The sequence below is a fragment of the Elgaria multicarinata genome, chromosome 7, assembly GCF_023053635.1.
Source record: "Elgaria multicarinata webbii isolate HBS135686 ecotype San Diego chromosome 7, rElgMul1.1.pri, whole genome shotgun sequence".
Lineage (NCBI taxonomy): Eukaryota > Metazoa > Chordata > Lepidosauria > Squamata > Anguidae > Elgaria > Elgaria multicarinata.
The window spans coordinates 56,973,361-56,993,347 of record NC_086177.1 but is presented as its reverse complement, the minus strand read 5'-3'; the positions used below and the strand labels follow the sequence as shown (position 1 = coordinate 56,993,347).

General features: G+C 40.3%; 1 protein-coding gene across 2 annotated transcripts in view; it reads right to left on the bottom strand.

The window, feature by feature from the left end:
• MIB1 (MIB E3 ubiquitin protein ligase 1) overlaps window positions 1-19,480 on the bottom strand; it is a 70,375-nt gene extending 50,895 nt beyond the window's left edge. Inside the window, exons 1-8 of one of the 2 annotated variants that reach the window (XR_010025664.1) lie at window positions 18,835-19,480; window positions 12,164-12,335; window positions 11,815-11,944; window positions 8,671-8,775; window positions 6,221-6,287; window positions 5,002-5,206; window positions 2,808-2,991; window positions 574-718 (exon numbers count right to left, since the gene is read on the bottom strand). Coding sequence is in view for 1 of the 2 variants with exons in the window: in XM_063130628.1 (XP_062986698.1) it covers window positions 574-718; window positions 2,808-2,991; window positions 5,002-5,206; window positions 6,221-6,287; window positions 8,671-8,775; window positions 11,815-11,944; window positions 12,164-12,335; window positions 18,835-19,063 (1,237 nt within the window). In the remaining variant the exon portion in view is untranslated. The remainder of the gene's footprint in view (window positions 1-573; window positions 719-2,807; window positions 2,992-5,001; window positions 5,207-6,220; window positions 6,288-8,670; window positions 8,776-11,814; window positions 11,945-12,163; window positions 12,336-18,834) is intronic. The other variant, XM_063130628.1, reaches the window with a different exon arrangement.
• Window positions 19,481-19,987: the final 507 nt, after the last annotated feature.

Sequence of the window (19,987 nt, the reverse complement as noted above, 5' to 3'; positions counted from 1 at the left end):
AAGTTATGTAAGTTAGTGAAGAACACAAAAAGACAAAGGGGTAAGAAGCAAGTGTTAGGTGGTGAAAATCAAACACATCTACTTCAAGAGCAGCTACACTTGGAATAATGGTAAGAACCTGGTAGGGCCAGAAAAGGGGGCATGGGTTGGAGACGGAAAGAAGCAGATGAAGACTGTGAGACAAGGGTGTATTTTAATGTGTGTATTGGGTTAAAAAGGAACCCAGATGCACTAGCAAGCAGGACAGAAAATAGGATCTAAGAGTACAATGAGTATGTAAGTGAAGACTGCAGAATATTGGCGTAGAGGGGATGGAGAAGGGAAGAATGTGAAGACAGAAGGTGATGCTCAGCATTTTTCTATTCTTTTGAAGCAGCTTTCATAACAAAACAACAATAAAACATAGTTAGAATGTAGTCTTCTTATATCAGCCAAAAACATTCAACTATCCTTGTTGTTCTAGATCACACAAAAAAGAAATGTTCTTCAAAATTAACCAAGTACTTATTTCTCTTAGATAAACACACCTTTCAAAATTTCAAATCACGTAGACATTATAAGTTTCTAACTTACCACCAGATGCATTGCTTATAGCAGAGCCTGCCGATGCCACCTTCGACACAGCAGCTGGATTGTATGTCCATGAAGTTCCACAAACCTCTACTTTTAAGTCACTGTCTGAATAGATCTGCTGGACTCTTCCAACTTTACCTAAAGTCTAAATTGAAGACAAGGCAGACCCCAACATATATTATTTATAAAGTTATGTAAGTACAGCTTTTTACATCTTATGGGGAAACTTTATTCTCTAATTCAGTCAGGTTGTGTGTACACTGTTGCCTGAACCATCAAGGCTTGCCTGAACCATTCACCCTGAACCGTCAGGGTGAATGCTAAAAATGTGCAGAAAGTTCAGTTTTTTCTGTTATGAACTTGGTTCAGTAAAAAAGGGAATTTTCCAGTGATTTTAGACATTACATAAGTGACCCTAACTCTACTGCGATACCATTTCAGGCAAGAATTTCCTGACCAATGAATAAATTCCAGCCACGGTTTTTTTTGTTTTACTGTAACATTCTGTATTTTAACTTATTGTACATTGCTCCAATATCTCTCAATGTGGAGGAGTTTGAACGTGTTATAATAATAATAACAAGTAACATTGTGGCTACCTAAGCACCTACTATTGGATTTTTTTTTATCTAGATGATGAAATGACTTGGAAAACAATTGTTTTTAAGATTACTTTGGCATCCTGGTTGTGGAATGAGCTTCTCAAAGAAGTTCACCTGGCATCTACATTGTGCTCTTTTCAGTGTCAGGTAAAGACCTTCTATACCCTGGCATTTGGCACAAACCATGGGATTACATTGGAGAACACCAGTTTACCTCACCAGAGACAAATTTGCTATGAGATTAGAAAAATAGCCCACAAGACAAAATACATTAGTTCTTTAGTAACAATATTTTACTGAAGTTTTACCATGTAAGTTTATGATACTTTTCTAATATTCTGAGTACGAAACATACTTCTTCTGACACTAGACACATCATTGTTCATGGAACATTTGAACTGGCTGAGTTGGGAGTGGGAGGTACTGCATTGCAGTGGTTCCGCTCCTACTTGGCTGGTCGGCACCAGAAGGTGGTGCTTGGGGAACATTGCTCGGCTCCATGGATCCACCAGTATGGGGTTCAGTCTTGTCCCCCATGCTGCTTAACATGTACATGAAACCGCTGGGTGCGGTCATCCAGAGTTTTGGAGTGCACTGTCATCAGTACGCTGATGACACACAGCTCTATTTCTTCTTTTCATCTTCATGAGGTGAGGCTATGGATGTGCTGAACCGGTGTCTGGCTGAAACAATGGACTGAATGAGGTCTAATAAACTGAAGCTCAATCTAGACAAGACTGAGATGCTGTTAGTGGGTGGTTCTGCTGACCGGATGGAGGATGTTCAACCTGTTCCGGATGGGATTGCACTCCCCCTGAAGGAGCAGGTTCGTAGCTTGGGGGTTCTCCTAGAACCATCTCTGTCACTTGAGGCTACACCCCTATCTGGACAGGGATAACCTGGCTTCAGTTGACTATGCTCTGGTAACCTCCAAATTAGATTACTTCAATGCACTCTACGTGGGGCTGCCTTTGAAAACAGTTCGGAAGCTGCAGCTTGTGCAAAATGCAGCGGCCAGATTGATAACAGGGACCAGAAGGTTCAAGCATGTAAGACCCACTCTGGCCCGCTTGCATTGGCTGCCTGTATGTTTCCGAGCCCGAATGGAAGTGCTGGATTTAACCTATAGCCTTACATGGCTTGGGACCACAATACCTAACGGAACGCCTTTCCCGACAAGAACCTACCCGAACACTATGTTCAACATTTAAGGTCCTCCTCCTCCTGGTGCCTACTCCGAGGGAAGCTCAGAGGCCTGCCTAGCGCCGACATTGTCATCTTTTCGGCAGCAGGCATTCTCCCAGGCATTTAGCAATATGTTATGAGACTGGGTTTGTTTTTTGGCTCATCGTTTTTAAAGTTATAGTGGTTTTAAATTTATGTGCATATTGCATGTTTTTGTGGGTTTTAATTTTTGTATATTGTTTTTAAGTGTTTTTATCTTATGTGAACCGCCCAGAGAGCTTCGGCTATGGGACAGTATACAAATGCAATAAATAATAATAAATAATAACAACATCCCAGGATACACTGGAAATGGCTTGCAGTACTAAAATGCCCCCACAATCATATCTGTATATATTTCTTTAGAGTTCTGTATAAAGTGTAATAAAAGCATTTGTATAAACTTACAGGAAGCATTGCTTCAGCCCATTCACCATGTCCTCTTTGAAGCAGTTTGATTCTTTCTAGGTCATAACAAACTTGGACAAGGTCACCCACTTGAAATTGTGATGTGCCACCTTCAGCACCTTGAGCAGCATCTCCACTTCGGACAACATTGGCTTTGGTGAGAACAGCAGGATTAAAGGTCCACCTAAAAAAATATCAGTAACTTTAAATATTACAAAAAGTGGTATTAAGTATTTTTATGAAACTATAACAGGATAACTGAACTATTAACTAGTCTGACCCCACATTTCTCCAGTCTGCAACTGCATGATTCTGCAAGAACCCAAGTAAGCTGATAGGAGAATGCCTAAAGTTATAAAAATAACATAAGGATTCATGTGCAACACTATTTTTTTTTTAAAAAAAAGGATCTCGGAAAGATCTAGGAAATTAAAGTCTGATTAGCTCAATATCTGTTACGGATAAACAGGTTGAAGGCAATATTAAAAATAAAATGGTGCTTTTTAGCTCATACATAAATGATCTGGAGTGAGCAATGAGGTGGCCAAGGGGGGTAAAACCAAAGAGGGATAGTGAAAAGTTCCAAAAGGATATCCCCAAATTGGGGGAATTGGCATTAAACTGCCAAATGTGGTTCAATGTAAAGAAACGTACACTGGGGCAAACCACCACCCCCTAATTTCATATATACACTGATGGGTTCTGTGCTGGCAATTTGGGGTTGTGGTGGATAGTTCAATGATAGTTCAATGTTCAGACGACATGCTAACTGATGGTGGTTAAGTATTTTGAGCTAAACATTATGGCTTAGTGTGTTGCATGAACCATGACCTAGCATGTCGTGTGAACCATTCCTAACCATGGTGGCTACAAAATCATGGTTTAATCATGCTCACTAATCATTTGCTGCAAAGGGGTTAGCAGCCTAACCATGGCTTATCATGTTGTCTGGACAGGTCCAGTGTATTGTAGTTGTGAAAAAGGTAGATTTGATGTTAGGGATCATTAGGAAAGGGACTGAAAATAAGATTGCCAATACTGTAATGCCTTTATACAAATCAAGTGGGTGTCTATACTTGGGATTACTCTGTACAGTTCTGACTGCTGGATCTCAGAAAGGATATTGTTGAGCTGGAAAAAATGCAGAAAATTATGATGATCAAGGGGTGTGCAACTCCACTACAAGGAAAGATTGCAGTGTGGGGCTTAAGGCAAATAAGGATGGGACATGCTAGAGATATATAAAATTATGCAGGGTATGGAGAAAGTGGATAGAGAAGTTTCTCTCCTCGCATCATATAAATAGCAGGATCATCCAATAAGCTCAAGACATGTTCTGCAATTGTTACTGGACACATACGCTAACTGCTAAGAATGCAATTAGATAACTAAGTACCGAGGCAACTAGCAGTAAGTATTCTAGGCAACCACAATCTAGAAAAAACTAATAGTAATCAATAGTGCTTGCCTTTACTGTGCAGGACAATGTGTCTATAAGTCACGTTTATGCCTGTGCTTATGCCTGGGAGAAGGAACTTGTTGCATAAGCAATCATGGATGTTGAGATTCAGCAGGTAGCAGCAGTGCACCAAATCATGTCATGAACAGAGAGAGCATTTTATTGATGGTTCCCTTTACTAAAATATTTGAACCCCCAGAAAATATTATTTTAATTAGCATTGTTGGTTTAAGTAGTGGACTTAACAGAAACAGGCTTTTCTCACAATGTCAAAGTGATTCTATACCAAATGTTTTAAACAGGCATAGTTCTACTCAAAGTAAGCAATGAACATATATCCAAAGTTTTACAAAAATAAAAATAGTGTTTAATGCATTATTCAGCATTTTTACAGTCATCAGTACGAACAGCATCACTTACTTGCAATTCTGTTGCCTGCCTGCCTGAATTATTTGGTATAGAACGCAATGATACTGGAGAGGTGGATAAAAGTTGCTTTTATGCAACTGTAACTTTTGCGTTTCTGATATTCTATCTGAGGTTTAAAATGCAAGAAAGCCAAGAAATTTACACTAGTGTCTTTTTGGTATGTTTCTATGCAATCTATGACCCAAAAAATTTATGTAACCATTCTTGTTTTGGGATACAGCAGGAGTCAAAGCGAAACTTAAAGTATTACCTAAACACACACAGTTAAACCAAAGTTTGCCTTATAAAAATATGGGATTAATATACCTATTGCCACTTGGATATTGTACAACAATGTCATGATCTTCATCTATGCCACAAACTGTGCCAGTAGTAGTTAAAGTCTCAAACATTCCATCAGTCCATCCTCCATGGCCATGCTGCAAAGACTGAACAATTTCTAAGTCAAGATCAATATTGACTAAATCACCGATCTGCAATCCACCAGGATTCCGATTACCGTTTTGTTCACCTATGTTTAGAGTAAAATGATAAGATATTTAGAAAGCCCAACGCACACTCACAAAAAAAATAATGGTGACTTCAACATTATACAACAGAAGGGAAGCTCGGAGGATGGCAACAAGGGAGAGGGCCTTTTCGGTGGTGGCCCCCCGACTGTGGAATAATCTCCCTGATGAGGCTCGCCTGGTGCCAACACTGTTATCTTTTAGGCGCCAGGTCAAGACTTTTCTCTTCTCCCAGGCATTTAACAGCATTTAACAACGCTAAGTTTGTTTTGTAACAGACCCCAGAACTGTTATTTTTAAATGGATACTGTTGTTTTTATACTGTTGTTTTTATGTTTTAAAATTTTGTATACTTTTAATGTTTACTGTTTTTAACTTTTGTAAACCACCCAGAGAGCTTCGGCTATGGGGCGGTATATAAATGTAACAAATAAATAAATAAGAACGCTGCTATTCTAACACCTATTCATGCTGATACACAAGTTATGACTTCAATGAGGTGGTGTACTTACTTAGCAGTGTAATATAGCTGTATGTCTGGTCACTAAGCAGTTTAGATAACAGTATTAGATCTTACACAGCAAAGGGCACAATGCTAAGCATGTTTAGACAGAAAAAAGTTCTACAATTCCCAGCATTCCCTAGCCAACCACAGTGTCTTGGGAATGCTGGGAGTTATAGGAACTTTTTTTCTGTCTAAATATGCATTGTATAGTGTCCTAAGTTGAATAGATTGCACATTTTCATTCTTTCATTCACTTATTACATTTCTACACCACCCAATAGCCATCGCTCTCTGGAAGGTTTACAACATGATAGAGCATAATATAAAAACTTTAATACACAAAATTAAAATCAGTTAAAATACTTAACTATGGTAAAAACTAGACAAAATGTTATTATCTTAAGTAATGGCTTTAATCCCATATCAAATTGAGCATACACAAATCCACTGATTTAACTGAGTCTTATATACTTATCATACAAGACTTCAGATTATATTTCCTCTAACTCACCAAGCACAGGACAATGATCTCGGTAGAAGGATCCTCCTTTCGCATCCTGGACACATTTAAGGTCTGACTAAAAAAAACACAGAGAAAGAACTTTAGTTTTACCCATTTAAATACAGGTTGATTTGGCTTATAACGAGCCAGTATTTGCACCATAATGATTTCGTCAGACAATATCTAGAATGACCTTGTATATGGGGCTTTTTTTCAACCACGTTTTTCACTAATTGTCCTTACTTTGTCTACTTCCTTCTATGGCCCATGGGAATTGGAAGAATAAATGCCTTATCACAAATCCTATGTAATTATCCAGCTCTGTACATGTTGTTTGCAATATAAACCTGGTTTCACACTAACATTTATGAACAGGAAGTTAGTGGTCTGTTTCATTTCATTATATTTCTATACCGCCCCGTAGCTGAAGCTCTCTAAGCAGTTCACGAAAAATATATTGATATATGCTGTCATCTGTCCATCATCTTGTTCGTGCCATGTCATATTCCCTCTCCACCCACATTCAACTCATAGGAGGCCTTTTCCCACTCAGACATACTTATCATCCTTTGCCACAGTCAAATGGCACGAATCACAATGCTGTTTCCCAAAATAGTTTGCCAAAGTATAGCTCATCTCTTTTTTAAAATAGTCCAAAAAAATTATACACGATAATTAAACAACATTACAGAAATATATTGTTTTAATTATTTGTTTCACTACAACAACACAAAATTATGCATGCTATTTTAAGTGTGCACTTTACAGGATACATAGGCAAGTTATTTTTTTAAAAGAAACCTCTACTGAATATAGCTAGCAACAAATTCTAATACGTTTCTCTTTCCTAACTGTTGTTCTCACGATTCCTAATCCAAATAGCAGCCATCTGGTGTTATCTCTGAAGTAATTCCCATTGGGCAAAGGTCATTCAATGCATGTACACTAAAGGGTGGGGTGAACAGGAAGAGAAGAATCCTCTAATTCATATAAACTGGAACTGAGGGAGCAAACAAAGGGACAGGTGGTGTATAGGCCAACTATGCGCTGCTGCAAAGATCTGTCTGTTTCTTTATTACTTGGAGAAAAAAGCCCAGAACAGTAAACTTGAGGTACTGGCAGACTGCAAAATGAAAACAGTAAGTCAACCATTGAGTTACAATGAATGTATTAAAGAATGATGCTGAAATTGAAAGGTACTAACTGATACTTCCAAGATGAGAACATACTTACTTAGATATACCACAAAATTCTTAGATAGAAATTCTTAGAAAATTTAGACATATTATAGAACACACTTTCACTGACGAAAACGCCACACTGTACTATTTAATTTTTGTGACAATCAACATTTCTGTTTATCTTGATAAATGTAATTTATACTATGCTGCTTCCACAATTTAGTGTGGTCACAAAAAAATTAAAACATGCAAAAAAATATGCACATGAACAGCAACTCATTGAGTTGCTTCCTGAAGAAAGACATATTTAAATGTAACACCAACTTGACAAAGATTAAAGCATAAATTCAGCAAAAGCATATTTACTCATTAACCACAATTTTAACACAGATTATACAAACTTTTCCTCCATGCGAAATAAAGCATTCTGTTCAAATGAGAAAGGGGAGCAAAGATTTTGTAGAGGAAGGGACGACTTGCAAATCAGTAAACTTTCTACTTTGTAACAGAAAATGGGAGTAATTTGAGGGTTGATTAGAATATACTGGCAGTTTGCACAAAAACAAAAGATTGCATTAAATCCAAGTTTCAAAGGAAAGGAACAATGAGTTCACTAACACCAAGAAGTACATTTTTCAAGTAACCATAGAGTTATTCAAGTATCTTCATGTTGTTTAATGAGTCTCATTTAACATATTAAGTACTTTAATCTAATGAGTAATGCATCAATGCTATGCATGAAATATGACATATAATTAAACTTAGTGGGCTAAAGAAAACAACTATCTGTCCCACTTCTGCAATACATTATATGTTGCAATTATGCCTTCCCACTACTGAAATCAACATGAGAAATTTACTGATCAATCTTGAACTTAATCAAAGCCCGCTGAACACTACCATGCCATTAGAAAGATAGTTAGCATTATAAACATACTTACAGATTTGGGGAATTAAATACATTTTAGCTGTCTTCTCATCTAATCATTTCTGTATTATTTACAAAAACAAATCAAGAAATATACTAGTTACAATAGTATTTGACACTAAGATTGAGACAGAAGCCAGCTAAAAAGTTTAAGGTCTGCATGCTTAATAAACCACGACCAGACTTATGAATATGCATGAGCCATCCTTACAGCTGTAGGAACAATGAAGTGCCTAATAGCATGCAAACTGACAGAAGGATATCACAAAAGAAGATAATAGCACAGCACAAGCCATTTTTACTATTCCTCCATGAAGCAATTTTATTCTTTGTATTGCTTTACTCCTTACCATGCCCTCAAAGCCAACTCTGTAAAGGTTTTTAGCTCCATTGTCCCATAAAACATATGCTGCACTGTGCGGACTTGATGCACTCCAGTCTTGGATTTCAGTTACCTAGCAAAGTAAAGAAGAATATGTTTCTGCTGTAAAAGAGTAAATAACCTTCATCCACAACCTACAGAAAAGAATGTTGTTTATTCTTTATTTAAGACATTTATCCCTTGCCTTTCCAAGAAGTTCAAAGCAGCTAACTAAGAAAGGATATACAATATAAAAATAAAATAAAAATACTTTAAAAATACATCATCCTTATTTAAATGAAGCAATAGAGCAGCTAAAACCAGAAAGATTGAAGCAGAAGAACAGCAATAAAAACAACCCAAAGTTCACTACAGCCTCAAACAATCAAAGGCCTTTCTAAAAAGGAAAGTCTTTACACTGCAGTGGAAAACTACCAGAGAAGCAATGAGACAGATATTGCTCGGCAGATAATCCCAAAGTCTTGGTGTAGCCACCAGAAAAGCTTGTCTGTCCCTCAGAAGTCATCCACCAAGGTGACAGAAATTCAGGACAATTTCTGTCCTGAAACTAGGTGAAAATACATACTAGAATGGATATAAGCTATCAGTGTCATCCAATACCACCTGGAGTGAAGAGGCTACCCCAAAGGAGATAATTAGAAATGAGTCTAAAGTTATTAAGGTCCAGCGGGTCTACTGTTAATGATTTTTCCCCCAGAAGGAATTTCTACACTGCTTCCTTTAATGCAGTGGGGACTACACCTTCTCTTATGCGACCTCTGTGACAAAGGTAGTCAAATCTTCTCAGACAACTCTAATTAGCCAAAACAGGCAACGATCAAGAATATTTGTGGTAGGCCACAACCTCCACATAACCTGGCCATGTCCTCAGGCTGCACAAGTTAAAAACTGTCCATTATAAAAGGACTAGAAGCCGGTAGTTGGGCTGCACCCATCTTTGATTCTGCTCCAATCATGACATCTAAGTTGCAAGCAATTTTATCTGCAATATACATTGTGAATCAGTCACAGTGGACCACGAAGGTCTCCATGCCCAATTCTATGAGTCAGATTGTATTAGACTCCTTAACATTCAGAAAACCACCACTGGACAACACTGTGCAGATGTAATGGTGCAAAGAAGTTTTCCACCACCATCACTGCCTGTGCTTGGTCATATTTATTGTGAGTTTTCTGCCACTGGTTCTCTAGCTGCTGAACCTATCATTTCATCACCATCAGTTCCTCAGTATACTAAGGACCTACCACTTGAGCTCTATGAGTCAAGCAAGGGGACTTGAGCAAGGAAGTCTGAGCAATTCTATCAATAGCCCTTCATTCAGAGGGAGAACAGGGCCTCAGCGGAATTGCCACGTGCATCTGTGGAAAAATCTCCCAGAGACACCACGAATCCACCCAGGTTTCTACCAGTGCCTTGCTTAAATATTCACCCACCTTTGACTTGTCCACATTTTGTTGTGTTACAATCTGGAATTAAAATGGAGTTAATTGGCATGTTTACCATTTGATTTACACAAGATACTTAACATTTTGAAGGTACAAAATGTTTTTATTGTGGCACAAAAGTGAATTAAACAAAAACAAACTGGCATAAGTATTCATCCCCAAGTCGAAGCACTTGGTAGAAGCACCTTTGGCAGCAATTACAGCTATGAGTTTTTTTGGGTAAGTCTCTACCAGCTTTGCGCATCTGGATCCTGCAATATTTGCCTATTCTTCTTGGCAAAATCGCTCAAGCTCTGTCAGGTTGGATGGGGACTGTTTATGAACAGCAATTTTCAAGTCTTGCCACAGATTCTCAATCACATTGAGGTCTGGACTTTGATTGGCCATTCTAAGACATTCAGATTCTTGTTTTTAAACAACTCCATTGTAACTTTGGCTGTGTTTTTAGATCATTGTCCTACTGGAAGATTAACCTCCGACATAGTCCCAGGACCCTTGCAAACTGAAACAGGTTTTCTTATAGAATTGCCCTGTATTTGGCTCCATCCATCTTGCCCTCAATCCTAACCAGCTTCCCAGTGCCTGCCAATGAAAAGCATGCACAAAACATGATGCTGCCACCAGCATGCTTCACCATGAGGATGGTGTTCTCAGGGCAATGAGCACTGTTGCCTTCGCACCACACATAAGAGTTTTGTGATAAGGCCAAAAAGTTCAGTTTTGATCTCATCAAACCAGAGAACCTTTTTTAATATGTTTGCTGTGTCTCCCACATGCCCAATGGGATTTGATATGGTTCCCACCCACCCTGCCCAGCAATAGCTTTCTTTCTGCCACTCTTCCTTAAAGCACAGCTTTGTAAAGTGTCTAGGTGATAGTTGCCCCATGGGCGTTTCTCCCATCTCACCTGTGAATCTCTCCAGCTCCATCAGAGTTACCATTGGCCTCTTGGTTGCTTCTCTGACTAATGCCCTCCTTACCTAGTCACTGAGTTTTGGTGAACAGCCTTTTCTAGGCAAAGTCATTGTTGTGCCATATTCTTTCCATTTTGTAATAATGGATTTAACAGTGCTCCGGGGGATGTTCATAGCTTGGGATATATATTTTTTAAATAACACAACCCTGATTAGTGCTTCTCCAGAGCATTATCCCAGACTTGTTTTGATAGCTTCTCGGTCTTCATAATGCTGTTTGTTTAGATAGGCTCTCCAACCAAAAGATGTATTTTATGTAAGATCATGTGACACTTGAATTTTACACAGGTGGACTCCATTCAACTCATTATGTGATTTCTGAAGGCAGTTGGTTGCACCAAGCTTTTTTAGGGGTATCACAGCACAGGGGGTGAATACTTGTGCAATCAAGACCTCTCAGTTTTGTATTTCTAAATCATTTTGGAAAACAGATAGATTCTTTCCCCACTTCAACATTATGGACTATTTTAGGTAGATCAGTGAGAAAAAATCCTAATTAACTCAATTTTACTTCCAAGTTGTAACACAACAAAATGAGGACAAGTCAAGAGGGGGTTTAATACTTATGTAAGGCACTGTAAGCCTCCACTGGTGTACCAAAATAATGGGTCTACCACCTCTGTAGTCCAAACCTCATGAGGTAACGATCTGTGCATAACAAGGAAGCTATCATAGGTACTATGAACACTTACTTTTCCCCTACGTCCATTGCCACCATCCTGATCTTCCCATTGCCAATCAACTCCTCGTACCACTCTGGCACCTGTGAAGATTCCTCTTGCAGTGATTTTCTTTGATTTACGGCGAGATTCCAGTAATACTCTAAAATTGAATATCAAATGACAGTTTAAAGGATGGTCAGTCGCTCAAATCTCTTTCATTTTCAAGAAGTAAAGATAGTGCTTTAATTTTTTTTAAAGTCAATTGTTAATTTCTTCAATGTCTCAGTATTTCTAGTGGTAACAAGACTTTTCTATATCTGAGTCACAGAACTAACTTTAACTCGATATTTTTTAATTAAAATGTGAATGCAAAGGTTACCTTTCACTTCCTGGTGTGGTTATTCTGTAAAAGCGATGTCTCAAATGATGTTTATCCCCATGGTAACATACAGTGCATAAGTCATAATTCGTGCATTCTGCACATTTCCATCGAATGCCAATTATTGGTTGCTGGCGACATGTATCACACATTGTCCCATCATGTTTAATTCCTGTGGAAAAGAGAATAATTTGCCAAAAAATTGGAATGTACATAAGGAGGCATAGGCAAACATAGTATACAGAAGAACATGACCGCACATGCTAAAAAATGTCCCTAACAGCATCATTTCAATAGCTTTCTAAAACACTGCCCACAATGTCAGCATTATTCTTCAATATAATTACATACTAGATTCAGGTATTAATCATGGCAAGCGTTCAACCATAACTTTGTTTCACAAAGCACTGTTTCATATAAGCTGATGGGAATGCAACTACTCACTAAACATCAATTCTAGAGCATAAGCAAATATAGTATTATTTAGATGTCATTAGAAGCAACTAAAATAAAATAGCAAGTATTATAATTAATAATCTTCTGTGTGAATACATATTGAATGTAGCTTTAGCTACCCTTTCTAGCTGCTAGAATTTTTCTCTGCATGTTCAATGCACATGCACACAGCAGTGAGCTGCATCCCCTGGATATTAAAAGGCACATCTGTATATGCATAGGCAGGTCATAGACGGTCAAGAAACCTGAAAACGCAGAGTTCCTGAACATGTGGAGCCCTTCCACCACGTATTTGCTCGTACACAAGTTGCAGATGTGCCTATCAACACATGGGGGCAGAGCTGAGACCACCCACACATACAGTGGATGCGAGGAAATGTAAGAAAAGTGCTTATCACAGAGCTAGAACAAGTACAAGAAAGAAGAAATCACACTGACCAAAGGGTGGGGAAAACAGAAGCGTTTGTGACTTTTTAATTTTTTTTTGGGGGGGGGAGAAAACGAGAGACATGATATTATAATAATAATAATAATAATAATAATAATAATAATTTCTTACCCGCCTCTCCCTCTGGATCGAGGCAGGGAACAACATTAAATACAATAATACAATACATAAAACTGGTTTTAAGGGCATATAAAACCCTTAGGTTTTAAATTCATCTGGGTAGGCCTGCTGGAAGAGATTTGTCTTTATAGCTGTCTTAAACTCAGAGAGAGTATTAAGTTGACAAATCTCTTCCAGCAGGCCATTCCACCGTCTGGAGGTGGCAGAAGAAAAGGTCCTCTGGGTAATAGTTGTCAGCCTAGTTTATAGGTTTATAAAATTACGCGCTGAATAAAAAGCGGAGCTACAGATTCACCCCCCCTTCTCTCAAAGGTCACTGAATGAATTGATCGGTAAGGGGTTAAAAACAAACCAGAAGAAAGTACTCCTTCACACATCCAATGGCTCAGCTCAGTGGTGACTGTGCCAAGGGGAGCTCCAGGCCTACTCAGTGACGGGCATACTCTATGGTGGTACCCTGTTAATGATACCAATATTGCCCTTGATTTACACACATCAGGATGGGGTTAACATCATTATTAGGGCAACTCTGGCCAGCACATATCCACTGAGTGGGGGGAACAACTTCAGCTATTGGGCGGTACAAAAAAATCAATCAATCAATCAATCAATTACAATAGCCTAGTCAAGCCACATCCAGACAACGCTGAGCAGATTCTGCTGGAGCTGCAGTCTGACTGCAGAGTTCCCAGCCCACACATGTGTACTGGCACCACCCTATTAAGGATATTGTCCCCACCACAAATGAGAGCTGGGCCTGTGTCACTAGCAGGGCAGGGCCAGCTACTACTGCTCATCACCGCCACTGCCGCCCCAACTACATGTTTTAATCTCAATAAAGAGAGTGAAATTGCATAATTTGCCAACCAGAATTCTCCCTCCCCCCTGCTAAAACTAACCTATAAGCAAATAGGTAGTGACTTTATAGCAAACAACACGTACATACACATTTTTGGTTTGTATGAAGACCCTATTTTGCTACAAAACATGAAACTTTTAAAGGGTCTTTCAGACAATAAAATGCACCTCTTTAGAGGAAAACTAAAGGCCAATAAACTGTAGAAACTTTCCTTCAAACTTGAAATGTATTATGTGACGTATTCTTCTAATGCAACATGTTGTTATAGTTTAGAGGGAAACGTTTTTCTTTTACTCAAAGAATATTTTATGACAAGTTCCAGCTTTGGGGCACAGCAGGCAAATGATCAAAATAACTTGCAGGTCTTGGGAAATATTTCAAGGACGTAGCATATTATTTTAGTAAAAGAGTATGTTATTGGAATATGCAAATGATATGTTAGCCATAAACTATTTAACAAGAAGTTCATCATTAAGCTGCTCTAGGCAGCAAAGTCCTCAAGGCAGGTCCTTCTACAATCACCAGGCAAGCCCATCAAACATACAGAACTCTACTGCCCACTTGAGTAGATTACTAAGGAAATGGTTTATTTCTGGTCAGAGCGCATATTTTGCTATGAACTACCCTAGCAGGAGGAAGCCACCATGAACAAACACAAGAGGAAAGCAGAAGCTTCGGAGACTAAATCCAGGCTTCAAACAGCCAACTGCTTGGTTGTCTAATGCAAGTAAAAATTGTCCCCAAACAATAAGATGAGCCTTCATTCTTCTTTAAGACCATAAAGCTAGTCTTCCTGGAATGGAGAAAAGAACAGCCCTCCACCTCACCAATAGATCACAGCCTTGTTGTAAACAACCTGAGAGAATCAGACTGCCAGAGCATCTTGGCTCACTCAATGCTTCTGAGGCCAAAAGGCAAATTTGTAGGGACCAGTCTGCAGTGCTGTAATCACAAAGTCCCACTTCTTCTGTACATTGAAAGATGTGTGGAGAGAGGGAAAGGAGGTGGGTGAGAAGCAGAAGCCAACTAGACAAGTGGAGCAGGGGGAAGGGCATTTCCCTTGTCCAGCCAAATATGCCTGGATTTTTAAACTACAGCTGCAAAGGAAATGCAGAATAAGATAATAAGATAATATTGTATGTAACATCAACATTGTTTCCACCAACATAGAGTGTGAGTTATCAAATAAGCAACAATTTTAGAAAAAGTATTTTAAGACTTTAGATTTTGAATATATCAGCAAATGTTTCCTTTTGGTCAAATAGACCTAATAGTGGTGGATAATTTTTTTGCAAATAACTGTTTGCAACAAATGGAGCATCAAGCAAATTAATGGCTCCTATTTTAAGTTATATATGGGTACAAAAGAAAGGGGTAATTTAACTTTAATTAAAAGAAAGTCAATCAAATATTGCAACAAATCCTAGAGTGGAGTTTAATTTATATTTTGACTTTTTAGAAGTCCTGCTACATTTATTTGCAAAATACCATGGGCAGTATCAAATTCTGTCACTGTGCTCCTGCTGATTCTGCTGAGCTTGCAAGACCCACTGCTTGTGCAACAAGATCTAGCAGTTCCAAGAGCAATCCTGGAAATGATGGGAACTATAATTTCTAGTACAGGACAGGTCAGCGGAACTCCTTTCTGCAAACGAGTTTCTGATTGCTGCAGGATTTGCTAGCTTCCCATTGCGCTAGCAGTGGGTCCCACTAGCATGAAGGCAGAATTGGATACTGCTCTATGTCAATCTTTCAAATCAAAATGTCAATGCCCAAACAACATGGTATACATGGTAAACTTTGTATGAAAGTGATCTTTTAGCTAGTTTTTTGAATAAGATAATAATGAGCTCCATTCTACTGAGACATATTAACTGTCCACTTAGCCTGTTATTACCTAATTGGACTGGCAAAAGCAAAGTAGCTTTTGCCAGTCCTACTACCCTTAATCTTTCAACCAGAAATTCTATGGATTGAACATAAGTCTGTATAGAAAATATATCATGGAGTGTCATAGTAGTTAAGGTCCTGTGTGATGTGATGTTGTAAAGTTCAAGTGGGAAAACTCCTCTATCTCTGAAAGACCTGATGTGCCCAAAAGCCTATGTCAACTCATTTCAAAACTTGTTGCTCATAATATTTTGTTTCTAGATTACTATGATGTGATTTGCACTGCCCGAGTAATGCAATGCAAATTCAATTAATGAATGAAGCAGTGGTATTTAGAAAGGCTGGATGGATTTGGTAAAGTTATTACTCTGGAAAAATTAATGCATCTGAAATTGATCAACAAAAACTTGTAAGAATGCATGCCTATCACATATCAAGGTCAAAAGAAGGCAGATCCCTAACAGCTGGCATCTGTATAGTGATTTCACATTCAACTTCAATTAATTCTAATACAGTAATTCAAGGTTTAAAAAATGGTAGGTAAAGGTATTAATTCAAACTTTAAAAAGTAAAAAAGGGAGGCTGGAATTAAAACACACTAAAAATGTAATGCTACACACACTTATGTGGGAGCAAGCTCATTGAACTCAATGGAGTTTATGCCTAAGTAGACAGGCATAGATTGCACTATTAAGGTGCTTTAGAGTGCAGTCCTATGAATTGCACTCCCCTTAGAAGGAAGCCTCTGGTCTTAGTTCCGAGTGTTCAAAAGGCCAGCCTTGCTGCAGCTAACAGTGTGGGAAGAGCAATGGAGGTGATCTTCACCTCTCCTATGAAAACTTTTCCCCTCAAAACCAGGCCTCTGAGCCCGCCTAGAGACACTATGCTGCCAGAGTTTCTGGAATCCTGGCCCTACCACTTCCCTCCCTGCTCACCAGAACGCCCCCTTTTCTCTCCCTCCAAGGCCATATCTGCAACCCCAGTAAGCAGCTGACACGATTCTTTCCATGGCATCAGTAAGGAGCAGGGGAGGAGGATTGGAACTCATAGTCCTGCCCCGGAAGTCACAGCAGTGTGTACAGCCTCAGGAAGGGGACTCTGACACTCCTGGGGACACTCTCTCAGGAACCATAGGATGACTCTCTTAAGTGTCATATTCAAACAATTCAAAGTGTTACTTAGAAATTGTTTTATTGAAATAGTTGTCTTTAAAAAGTTTACATAATAATTCAATAGCATACAATTCCCTTACATTATTTCAATTTTTAAAAAATATATGAAAGCACTGAAACTGTTACCACGCTAATGTTAGCATGTCCAAAGAACTGTTACAATTTTGAAACTTCCTAATTTGACTGGTTTTGCATTAGTATTATTTCTTTATGTTGTCTAATTAATTTAATAAAATACATATTTAGAAACAGAACATTTTCCACAGAAAGATTCAGCTACAGAAAAAATTCAGCCTCACATCACTGGTCTTGCCTACTGGAGGAATTCCACTAGAGTGATAGCGCTGTTAAGTGAGGTGCAGAAGTGATAAACAGGGTCCCTGAAGAGACTATAGTTTGTCAGTACAACCTTGAAAAATTTATCCTACCATTATCATACCATACTTTCCATATACATTACTATCGCTGTGTTTGTATTTCTGTAAAAATCGAACATCTGCTATCATCATTTCCTTGCAATTTTGAAACACCAAATTCCCTTCCATAGTGCCCAAAACCTTCCCCTTGACTAAAGCAGAACTCAAAACATGAAGTTTTTTTTAAAAGTTTTTGATCACATGAACAATAAGGAATGTATTGATATCAGCAGAAGAGCTCTCCAAACCTCTTTCTAGCAATATACATAACATCATCATGTCTATTGAGTCAATTCATGCCTACTGCTAGATGAAAGATTTCAATCTAAAACTTGCTTCTCCTTGAGAGAACTGATTTTTAAAGCTATCGAGTCCAAGGCTGTAAACCCATGCACATTAATCTGAGTAAGCCCTACAGAGTACTATATTGTAAAATCCAAATCCTAAACATATTTACTGAGAAACAAACTCCAACTGAAATCTTTTTTGAATGGCATGGATAGATCTGTAGAACTTTTCTTCATTACTTAAAGAGGAGTCTTTAAAAAGGTCCTCCCCATCGCCAACAATAAAGTCTACTTTTTCTCAGGGGCTTGGATCCAGGATCTGCCTTCTGTGGACAGATGGTCTGAATTCACAGAAAGCGGCTCTCCCATTCAGCAGAGTATCCCGACCCTCTGTATAGCATTTTCAGGGGGCTGGAGGGGCTGCAGTAGAGAAGAGGGGGGGCTTGGTCCACATTCACCATCCCAGCTGCATACGCCTAAATCTGGGTCCAGCCCAGGGGTTGCTAGTAACCTGCTCCACTTTGGCTGCGATCCTTCACACGCTTACCTGGAAGCAAGTCCCACTAAACTAAACGGGGCTTGTTTCCGAATAGATATTCAAAGAATTGTGCTCTGGCCCCTCACGTTCCATCTCTGTGCCTCTGACTGTTGACGACTACAGGGCAGAATCCCATGGATTACATCCATTGTTAGCCTAACTTCAGTCCCATTCATTTCAGTATGTCTACTCTAAGAAGGACTAGCGTAGGACACAGCCCACTGTATCCCAACCTGAGCCCGCAACAGGCTTCCCCGCCTGGACAGATCTTGCATCGCAATTAGGAGCCCCGAGGGCTGGCAAGCCCTTGGCAGACGGCCACTGCCGCCCGGCTGTCTGGGCAGTCTCCAAGCCGGCGCCCCGACGGCGCTGGACGCCACGCCAGCCACGGGGAGCGGAGAGGCCTGAAAGAGGGGCGGGGGTGAAGTCCTCCCGCGTCTCCCCCTCCCCTCAGCCCAGCCCCGCCGAGCGCCCCCTCCTCTCACCGGTGGGCGCACTGTCGAGGATACGCAGGTCGTAGGCTCCCGAGCAGCGGTAGTTGGCGGCCGTGCCGTTGTCCCAGACCACCACCACCTCCTCGGGGCTCTCGAAGCTGCGCACGGTGCCCACGTGGCCCTCGCCGCCGTCCTGCTTCCCCCACTTCCAGTCGGGGCCCCTCACGACCCGAGCCCCGACGCCCTCCACCATCACACGGTTATTCCTCGAGTTGCTCATGGTCGCTTAGCGCCTTTGGGCGTCCCTCACGAGCCGGAGACAGGGAAGGCCGCGCGCGGTTGACGCCGATAACGGAAAAAGGGAGTCCGGAGGGATATCCTCACGGAAACGCCGGCACAACAAAGACCGGGAAGGCAGAGCTGGAGCTGGAGCCGGGCCGGCCGGTCTCCTGTACTTGAGGGGTTGGCGGGTTGGATGCGGCCTCCGCCAGCGGAGCGCAGCGTCCCTGACTGACTGACTGACTGACGCACCCCCACCCCTGTACTCCTCGATGGTCTCTCCCTACTGGAGACGCTTGCGCCGCTTTTCCTAATGCAGGGGCGAAGCTTGCGCTGCTGCTGCTGCTACATCCGGGCTCCGTGACGGGAGCGCCACCACGGCCTTGGGAATGGAGGAAGGGCAATAGACCCTCCTGCGCATGTCCCGATTCTGTCATTTCAACAAGAGGGCGAGGAACGGCCCCGCTGCGAACAAAGAGAGGAGATGCTCCCTCGCGACACCTAGGGTGCCGAGACGTGAATTGCAGCTGACATGGCAGAAGGGCTGCACTTTTGTAGGTGTTTAGGGTTGCCAAGCCCGATTTGCTGCGGTGCGTGAGAACTATGTCAAGATCACCATAGCTGCTTTGTGTCATATTGTTCCATATTAGTAGTGGCAGCCTGTATCCACACTTGTTTTTAAGATGAGAGCCATAATTCAAGTATGTTGCATATCACTCTTAGAGTGCAATCCTATATATGTTCAGACAGAAAAGTCCTACAACTCTTAGCATTCCCCAATCAGCCATGGGGCAAGCTGGAAGTGGTAGGGCTTTCGCTCTGAATATACAGGGCCGGTGCCAGACTATTTTGCACCCTAGGTAAGGCAAGCTATTTGCACCGCCGCCGCCACCCAAAAACTTGCCAACTTTGATTCAGCTGTTCA